This window comes from Echeneis naucrates, chromosome 6 (genome assembly GCF_900963305.1).
Source record: "Echeneis naucrates chromosome 6, fEcheNa1.1, whole genome shotgun sequence".
NCBI classification, from domain to species: Eukaryota; Metazoa; Chordata; class Actinopteri; order Carangiformes; family Echeneidae; genus Echeneis; species Echeneis naucrates.
Genome location: NC_042516.1, coordinates 15,270,867 through 15,280,023, shown reverse-complemented (window position 1 = coordinate 15,280,023; position 9,157 = coordinate 15,270,867). Strand labels below are relative to the sequence as shown.

Sequence of the window (9,157 nt, the reverse complement as noted above, 5' to 3'; positions counted from 1 at the left end):
GTCACTGCAGCGGGATGAAGGAGCTGCTGTTCGCAGAAAACACGCCCCCATGTTTTACTTTGCCGTAAACACATTACCGTATTTTTAAAACAGGTCAGAACAAAACAACTACCCCTGAAATCGCTACGGTTAACGGGCCTTTGTATCATTTAAGAGTCAAATCCAGCAAAAGAAAGCACCAACACTGTTCGGTTGTATATTGTTTATTTAAGGCTGTGACTGTTTATTACAGAAAAAAATAACTATAAGCGAGTCAAAGATAAAAAAAAAAAACAATTTGGGACTCTTTTGTGAAATGCACCTGCAATGTCTTCACATAATCAAACATCAGCCACGTATCCCTCCTGTTACTCCATTGACTGTGTATAAAAAGTGTTTATTCCTAATGTGTTAGCACAATAACTGTGCAGTCTGTTGATGGAGGGTTTTATTAACCGCTGGACTCGCACAGGGATTATTTTCAGTGTACATTGGACATTTTCTTTTTCTTTTTAAATCACAAAACGTCAGTCACAACATAATCTGACACTTCTTCCTCATCACACAAAGCCTTGGGTGATGTGTTGTTAGCTATCCAATAATGGATAACATCTGATAACAGAACCTACCACCAAAGAAATGAACACTGATGGAGACATACATTAACATACTGTCCTAAACACACCGTGATCTGTCGCATTCTTACAAAGACATTCACACAGGTTTATTGTTCCTCCTCTTCTACGTTCAAGTCTCTTGACTAAGTTCATTTGACCCCAGCTGGAGGCAGCCATTGTGGTGACGGTTAGTTGGCTCTGAGGCTGGTGGCCTAGGGGCTTGTAGGAGAGTTGGGGCAGGGTGGTGTTCTGGCGCAGACTTAAATTGAGAGCTCTCCAGGCAGATTTCAGTCATCCGTGGTGTCCAGCACACTCTGGCTGAGAGCTAGGTCCCAATAGTGTTCTGTGCCATGCTTCTTGAAGTGTTCTCTGGCCATGCTCTCTGTGGGGCACTGCTTGAACTTCATGTCGCCAAAACTACGTTCTTTAGCTGTTCCCTGAAGAATAGGAATTATTACATTTGATTAAGATGAAAAACAAAACAGAGAAAATATTTAAGAAAATAGAATGGGTAAACACTCACCTCCCAAATCAACCAGCACTTGTTGTTTCTTTTTGTGTCATCATCACCATCTGGATCTAATTAAGAAAAAATGGTTAAGTATGGTTCAGTATTCCTAACATAAGGAAAAAAGTAACTATGGGAAAAGACGAGCTACGCTTACCATCTCTTTTACTGTTATGTTCCTCCCATTTGATTCTGTGCATCATCAGGCGCTTGAACTTCTTCTGTGCTTTGGGGCCTAAAACAATAAATGTAATTTAGATGCACTATAAGAGACAGCTTAAATGGGATTGTAATTGGAGGTACTCTGTTTGGTGCAGCACTATGGAAGCATGTGTTATTTTTCTTTTTTAAAGAAGAATTAATATTAGCTTTTCTCAGGTGCTACCACCAGCTGTTAGAATTTTGACTTACATTTGATATTTGTACATTGGACTATCCTAAACGAGGGAGCCTGAAAATCTTATTATGCTCGAGGTTTTCCTTTACTTTTTTTTTTTTTTCTTTGTGGCAATCCTATTCCTTGGGTGTTTATGGAACATCATGAGCTATCATAATCCAAGTAATTGATGTTTCTTTTGCTTGTAAAGATTTGTAAACTAATGTTGATAAAATTCTATACTGTCTGTAATGTCAATATAAGGGATGAATAAAAACAGGTTGTACAAGGTTTGGATGGAATCATAACTATATTTATATATACAATAATTATTGGTGGTGTTTTAGGACAAAAAACTATCACTGAAAATGTATTAGTCAAGTTACTTACTAAAAAAACTTAACTATGTACATTTTATTGTGGCTTTCTCATATAATGAAATAAAAAAGTATTGACTAGCATTGAATGTCACTACCAGAGATTTTCAGTTGGAGGCCGCAAAGTGTGTATCAGCTGTGGTATAGGAGAAGGAGAGAAAAATAAATAAATAAATAAAAAAAGTGTACACAACTCCCCGCCACTTACCTCCCTCCACCACAACAAGGTTGACGTCTCTGTGCAGAACTACTGTGCCCGTCAGGTACAGCTGGTTGGCATTAGCCTCAACTTTAAACTTTTTAGCAGGATTTTGCAGGTTACGGATCCTGTACACGGAAGAAAAGGTGCTTAAATTAGACACATCAACATTGCAGGACCCAAACACTGCACTGCATATTTGCTCCCTACATAAAAATACACACCTGTACACTGAAATATGAACACCATCTGTGGTATCTTCTTTTAACTTCTTGACTTTCTTTTCTTTCCTCTGCTCTGCTGTAAGCTTCCGAGCAGCATTGGCCTCTTCATGAGCCCTGCAGGTAGGAAAAAAATAAGAAAATCCCTAAGGCCTTATATTCAACATGAATTATTGCAAATTATATTAAATAGAGAAATAATTAATTGTGCATAAATAAAGGCAAAAAGGGGGAGGATAAGAGCTAATTGTTCTACTAACTTCTGCCTCTTGGCCATCTGTGCTCGAACGTGGGCTTCTACTTTTGTTGGGTCTTGAACTGCCTCCGTCCCCAGCACTCTCATCAGATTGGAGATGCGTACTGAGAAAATGAAAACAAACATCAGTTACATTCTGTTTAATCTAGTCGTGTAGCAGTTTTTAAATATTAATATATGTGGGGATACCTTTGGGTTCTGGTGGGGGCATCAGTCCTAGACGAACCTTCTCTTGTACTTCTTTTTGAGCCTCCCTTCGTGTCTGCCTTCTCAGTTTCTTCTGTTCTTTCTTTGTCAGGTATACGCCCAATGTGACCGGCTTATCTGTGTCAACTGTAAAAAAAAGCCCACCAAAATATCCTGTCACAATTTCCACATTTCATTATCTTCCTAATCAAATAAATACCATTTATAGGGCTTGATGGCTGCCCGACTGGGTAATAAGTTATTGTTGCCTTCAAAAATGAGAGAACGCATATCCAGGTGCCGAATAGAAACAATCTGCTTCACAAATACCAAAGTAATTAATTTAGTCTTATTAAAAACTGTAACAAAATGTATGAGCATATGGTAACAAAATATGGGCTCAAGCTCTCAGTCCAAAAGCTTTTAAACCTGAACATTACACATTTAATTCAAACAAGCTTTGTATTTGTGGTATTTAACATATACCAGGTATTTTTACTGAGAGAGAGAGAGAGAGAGAGAGAGAGATGCACCAAGAAGCACCAAATTGCATTGTACTGTTGGTTACAATAAAGCCCCTTCATTTAGTCACAATGTACCTGCCTGAGAGTCATCCATCTATTTCTTGCTGATTTGTAGTGTAAATTGGGAGGACACCCCTGCTCTCATATGCTTACTGAACATTGTTAAAGATGATGATGCCTAACAATAAAGAGAGACTAAGAGATTGATTCGCATGCAAAGAGCAAGATATTTTAGGGTTCTGTAATAACTGCATGAAAAAGAATTCAAAGAATGTGTATAAACAACAAATTAACATCAAAGACTTACCAGGAGGTTGGATTTGAGCAGGATGTTCTACCAGGTTTGTCACACCAAAGAGCACCAACTGGTCAAATTTTGTGTCTTCGGTTCTGCATAGGATTAAGAGGAAACATATGTCAATTCATTTAAGTCTGCTCAGTACAGGCTGCATTATTATTTGTTTAATAAAGATTGTGCCTACCTTCTAGCTTTAACATAACGCAACAGTAAATACAAAATGTTTAAAGTCCTACTTTAGCTTCCTTACATCTCCATGTTTGTTGGCAGGATATAAGAGTCCCACCACTCAATGTGGGGCACCTCTCCTTCTCCAAGGTCCTTCTTAGGAGCAATCAGGGCCAGTTTGGTAGATGCCTGGATTCCCGTTTTCCTTGCTGCCTGGGCAATTTCATTCTGCAACCGTTCCAACTGGGCCTGGTTTGGAATAAGATTGGTGCAGAAAGGACAAATGTCAAGATATTGTGTGAAGCATTTTGTAACATTTTCTATTTTATTTTAAATAAACAGGAACAAAGTTGGTGCCGACAATAAATATTTCATATAAATCTAACCTTTGTTCTAATCCTCTGAGCAATCTTCTCAAAACGCCCCTGGTCATGGAATTTGAAACTCCTGCGAGGTCGCTGAGCTGGTGTTATAAACACACGCTGGTCGAAGTAGGATGTTGACTCTAAATCATCCCCTGGTTTTTCTTTAAGCTGCTGACGGAACTGCTCCCTTTTGACCGCTCGAATGTTAGCTGACATTGAAAGAAGAATTAAGTCAAAAAATCTTAAATTAAATAAACTAAATAAAATTATGTGCATGGTTACTGAGCCACTGTATGCGTACCTTTCAATGTGGGCATGCGATGGGTGAGTTCAACCTCTTTGCCACTTGCATCAACAGTTCTTCCTTTCTCATCCAGAATAAGTGGTGTTGGCTTATTCACCTCTTTGGCTTCTACTTTCCTAAAAAAAGGGATGAACAGAAAAAACTGCCAATAATCCACAACACTACATTGGAAAATATTATATATTATTATATATTATTATAATATACCATTTTAGATGATCAAAACCTGCAAATATTGTTAAAATTACTTACGGTGGAGCAATTCCCATGGCATGCAGATTAGCTAGTGCCACCCGAGTGTGGGGTCCAGTGTTCCCCAAGGCGCTGAGGATACCTGGTTTCATTGCCAACTGTGACTGGATGCGAGCTTGCAGTTCAGCCGCCTTGCGAGCCTTTTCGATAGCATCATTCATAAAACTGGCAGCCTGGGAGGGGGCAATGGATGAGGCACCACCGGCAGCTGCAGCAGCCGAAGTCCCAAGAAGCCGTGATACTGGCGAAGCTTCCATTTGTGACTGTGGTGTAAGAAGGGGCAATTACTAATGAGGGAAAAAAAGGACTGTATAACACTGAGTATGGACACTCAGTGTTTAAGATAAAGAATTATGAACATATTTTTGGGAAAGAAAAGTCTTACTGATCCAGCAGGGACAGAAGAGGAAAAACTCAGTTGTTTCTTCCTTTCTTCAATCTGTTTTGTCGCTGCCTCCATCATCTGTTTGATCTATAAATACAGAGAAAGGTTTAATAAATGTAAAAAGTTTATGATAAAATGATTTACATCCATTCTAAGATCAGACATAACTCAGAGACAACTTGCACATGAAGTGAATAACAGAGAGAATGCCACAACTGTTCCGCATTTGATGCTAATGAGTTGCAAAAAGGAAAATCAGGAAATATTAAGGATGTAAGCAACATTTAGTAAGGAACAGCGAAAAACGCATTGGCTAGAGGAATATTTATGGCTTATCAGTATATATCTCTAACTGTGAATGAGAAAACCATATCATACCTGCATTTTGGTAAGCATGCCAGGGCTCTCAGATGGAGGTCCAGGTATGACCTCAGGCTCCTCCACCTCCTCAAAGCGAGGGACTCGTTTACGCTTTGCCACCGTCCCATCGCCTGGATCCTGAGTTTCACGGATTGCACCTGTTTCAGCTTCATCACCAAATACATCCTGAGACCAACCAGACCGAATAGAAAAATACCAATAAAATATTATAATTGCATTTATTGCCATATTACAAATAAGAAAAAAAAAAAAACTTATTGTGGCTTCACTGTGCAAATTAAAATAAACATAAAATCTTACTTACATACTTAATTCTTCAATTTAGAAAACAAAAAATATGAGCCTATGAGGTGTTAAAATGAGTTTCAAGATGGCTCTGCATGGCTCGTCTTTACTAACGTTAGACTGAGTCGTTAGTTCGATTAATCAACTCTAATTTGTTTGGAGTCGCTGAAGCTCAGTGAGCCTGGTCTGTGCTACATGCTAAACAAGGTTTTCAGGATGGCTCTACAACAACATGCAGGGCTTTGCAAATGTTCCATCACCCTGAGGCAACAAGGAGTGGTGAGTTGTTCTACTTTGCTTTAGCATGGTAATATTTTCAGTATGTTTGGTACACGTACCGTTACCCCTAGTATACACTGGGATTTAAAGTACAAAGACAAATATGAAATGAATACAAGAAAGGCAAATCTCCTTTCTTAGACTACATGATCACCTTTGTTTGTGTGCATGTTGATTAAGTAAATAAATAGTAATATTTTAATCAATTTAGTTGAGGTCTGAGGTTTGAGGTTGTCAAACATGGATAATAAAGTTAGAATGTGTCCTAAGTTGTTGATATACCTTCAGGTCTCTCTTGCGGTTTCTTTCCCCCGCCCCTTTGTTGCCACGGGCGCTGCGGCTTTCCTCCAGTGCCTCAAAAAGACGCTCCACAAAACCTCCAGCAGACTCGTCAAGGAAGGGACGCAACTGGTCTGAGGGAGAAATTCATTTCAATTGTTTTAGTATAAATACAGCAATTCTTTCACTGCTATCATGTTAGAATGAAATAACTGCAAGGTGCCTTATAATGCACGAAAACAATAACAAAGATCAAGCTTGTGTTTCAACTCCAACATTTACACGAATCAGACCAAGATTTCTGCAACAGCATTAACATATATTTTGAGGGCTGCATCTAACAGTTGAGTTGAGAAGAACATCAAACACACAAAAGTCAATAAACCCCATACAGTAAAATTTTGAAAAATCTGGAGCTTTGTTAGCTCTTCCAGCCTTCCTCTTATTATACAGAGAATATGTAGGGAAGCACTATTACATATCACGTTACATATGACGTGAGGAGCACTTTAAATGCAAATAATGACAGAAATTCACATGGGAGGTGGTTAGGAAAGCAAGTTACTATAAACAGTCCTTTGTCTTCACCCTTTCCTGCGTTTTCAGTTGATTTAGTCGATCATGACATTACCCTGATGACAATGGCAAAAAGCATCTGGTCTCGACAGGATATTAATTAGATTAAGTCACCCTGATAATAAAAACAATAGGACAGTTACCTATGGTTTTCCTTTTGTCCAGTCCCTTTCCGACACAGTGCAGAGCCGCAGTGACCACCGTGGGCTCCGAGAAACCGAGGACTTTCTTCACTGTGCGCTCCACCCATGGCCTCAGCTCCTCCACCTCCCGCTTTGGCAGAGACATCTTAATAATAACACGGTGGAGAAATTTTACATCAACAGCATGTTGTGCATTGATGCATTGATGCATTATTCATGAACACCAAATGTGCGACGTGCTACCATGAACTTTAGTCCTGTTTGGGGCTGTTTCGTCCCAAATAGGGGCTACATGCACAGAAACATCTACTGTTTCATCCATACAAACACAAACAGCTCCGCAAAAGCCCCGTTAGTACTTATTTAAATACAAAGCAGATACTCAGTCCCACTTGTTAGTTCGTCTGTAGCTGAAATTTCAGACTAAGTGACAAACGCTTAACCGGGAACAACATACAAGCTAAAATCAATTACATCCGCCAAAACTCCCCGGCTGCCCGCTAACGAAGGTTAGCATGTCGCTGTCTGCCAGCTATCAACACCAGCGAATAAAAGCTCAGTGGAGCGAACAAACCTTACAGCTGCCTCTTTATCTGCTGTCACACCGCTTACACCGTAAAAGTCACAAAGAAACCATAGAGTCTTAGAGCACAAATCATTTAAACTGCTGAGCTTTCTGAGAAACTTTCTGCTAAACCGCGCCGTTAACACAACGTTTCGGATTCAGGACCCGGAAACGGAAACGCAACATTTCTTCTTCTCCTCCCCCCCTCCGTTTTCTTCTTCTTCGTGGCCTCTGCAGCTCCATCCACATCAAATGTGCAGCGTTACCACCCGGCAGCGTCCGACAGGAGCGTTTATATCTCAAGGTAACAACTTTAAAACACTGATCCAGTGTCGAGGTTTTAGAGAAACATTCATTCGTTTTGTTTAAGCATCCGATCAAAAGAGCTTTTGCCTTTAATTGTGTGAAGCAAGAGGTTAAATAGCGGTGTTTCTACACAGGAGCGGTAAATCAAAACTCGTTGTCAAGAATAAACACAGCCCTACAAACAGCACCAACGTCTTTCATGTTGAAAAGGTGTATTATTCATTTATTTGGAAAAAATCATTCACGACAGAAACCAATTTACTTCATTAAAAAAAAGTATTCAGATTCTCATTTTCAATACTTTTGTCAGTGGAAAAATATATTTACACACATATATATATATATATAGATAGATTGATTGATTCGAAACAGACAATTAACAGATTGACTTTGTTTCCTTTCCATTTAGTTATTTTGCAGTTCCCATTGCTCCATAGCTATAGGTCAGGGCTTGGTTTGCATCATAAAAAACAACCAAGGGATAATCTCCTTTTATCACTACTGAGTTTATAGTTAAACATTGCCAACCTATTGCTTAACTAACCAAGGAGCAGACACGAACCCAGTCCTGGCTAAAAACAAGAGAGATTATCAGGTGATCTCCATTATAGGCCCGCCCCCTCTTTTCTCTCTCTCTCTCTCTTCCTCTCTTTGCATGATGTGGGTCAACTGAGTGCAGTTGTAGTAACGTGAGCATGAATGCGGTAGTGAGCCTGAAGCTACACAAGTCTGCCAGATCACCCCCTCCCTTATAGCACCCCATGTCCACGCTCTCACACACATTACCAATGTTGTAATACCATCGCTAATGTTCTCTCTAAAAGTGCATTTGTGCACTGTGTATTATAGCTTACCAGACATCCCCCTCGACAGAGATACAACACATTATCATGTCAGCCATTCATTATGGAAGTTATTCCGACTGAAAAGCATGCTCCGATCATCATCCCCCTCATACGCTGATTCATCAAGGATTCACCACTCACAATGCATCGTCTGGCCTTCAGTCAGTCTCCCACATGTTCAGACTGTTTACATCCATGTTTAGATACATCCTGGTTTATGAGAATGTGAGCAGTTGCATGGTTTGTCTTCTATTTTGGTAGACTGAAAGATTTCTTGTGCCTTTAAGAAAAACACCTAATAACACTGCAGAATAAAATAATGCAATTTGAGGAACTTTAACTGTATACATGTTTTTTCCAAAGTATGAAATGGGAGCTTCGGACAACACCAATGGCATTTTTGTGTATAGAAGCACAACACTGCATCCAGTTCATTCTGCGGCCTTTTTGTTCTATGTGCAAAACCAAAACACCATAAGGAAA

The 9,157-nt window shown here is 39.5% G+C and overlaps 1 protein-coding gene across 1 annotated transcript; it reads right to left on the bottom strand.

Moving 5' to 3' along the window:
* Positions 1-193: 193 nt before the first annotated feature.
* prpf3 (PRP3 pre-mRNA processing factor 3 homolog (yeast)) lies at positions 194-7,679 on the bottom strand. The gene is made up of 17 exons (XM_029504572.1): positions 7,533-7,679; positions 6,959-7,103; positions 6,243-6,373; positions 5,394-5,561; positions 5,016-5,102; positions 4,631-4,893; positions 4,376-4,494; positions 4,096-4,283; positions 3,792-3,958; positions 3,551-3,633; positions 2,723-2,866; positions 2,538-2,637; positions 2,281-2,394; positions 2,066-2,184; positions 1,262-1,339; positions 1,120-1,175; positions 194-1,033 (listed from the first exon to the last, which is right to left on the bottom strand). The coding sequence occupies exons 2-17, from the start codon at positions 7,101-7,103 to the stop codon at positions 884-886; spliced, it is 2,112 nt and encodes a 703-aa protein (XP_029360432.1). The 5' UTR covers positions 7,533-7,679; the 3' UTR covers positions 194-883.
* Positions 7,680-9,157: the final 1,478 nt, after the last annotated feature.

What these genes read in the sequence shown, in the direction of transcription:
- prpf3 (XM_029504572.1), bottom strand. Translation starts at nt 7,103, where the DNA reads ATGTCTCTGCCAAAGCGGGAGGTGGAGGAGCTGAGGCCATGGGTGGAG. An exon ending in GCCATGGGAATTGCTCCACC is followed by an intron (nt 4,495 to 4,630) that starts GTAAGTAATTTT and finishes CCCTTTTTTTAG; the next exon opens with GAAAGTAGAAGCCAAAGAGG. An exon ending in TCGCATGCCCACATTGAAAG is followed by an intron (nt 4,284 to 4,375) that starts GTACGCATACAG and finishes TTTCAATGTCAG; the next exon opens with CTAACATTCGAGCGGTCAAA.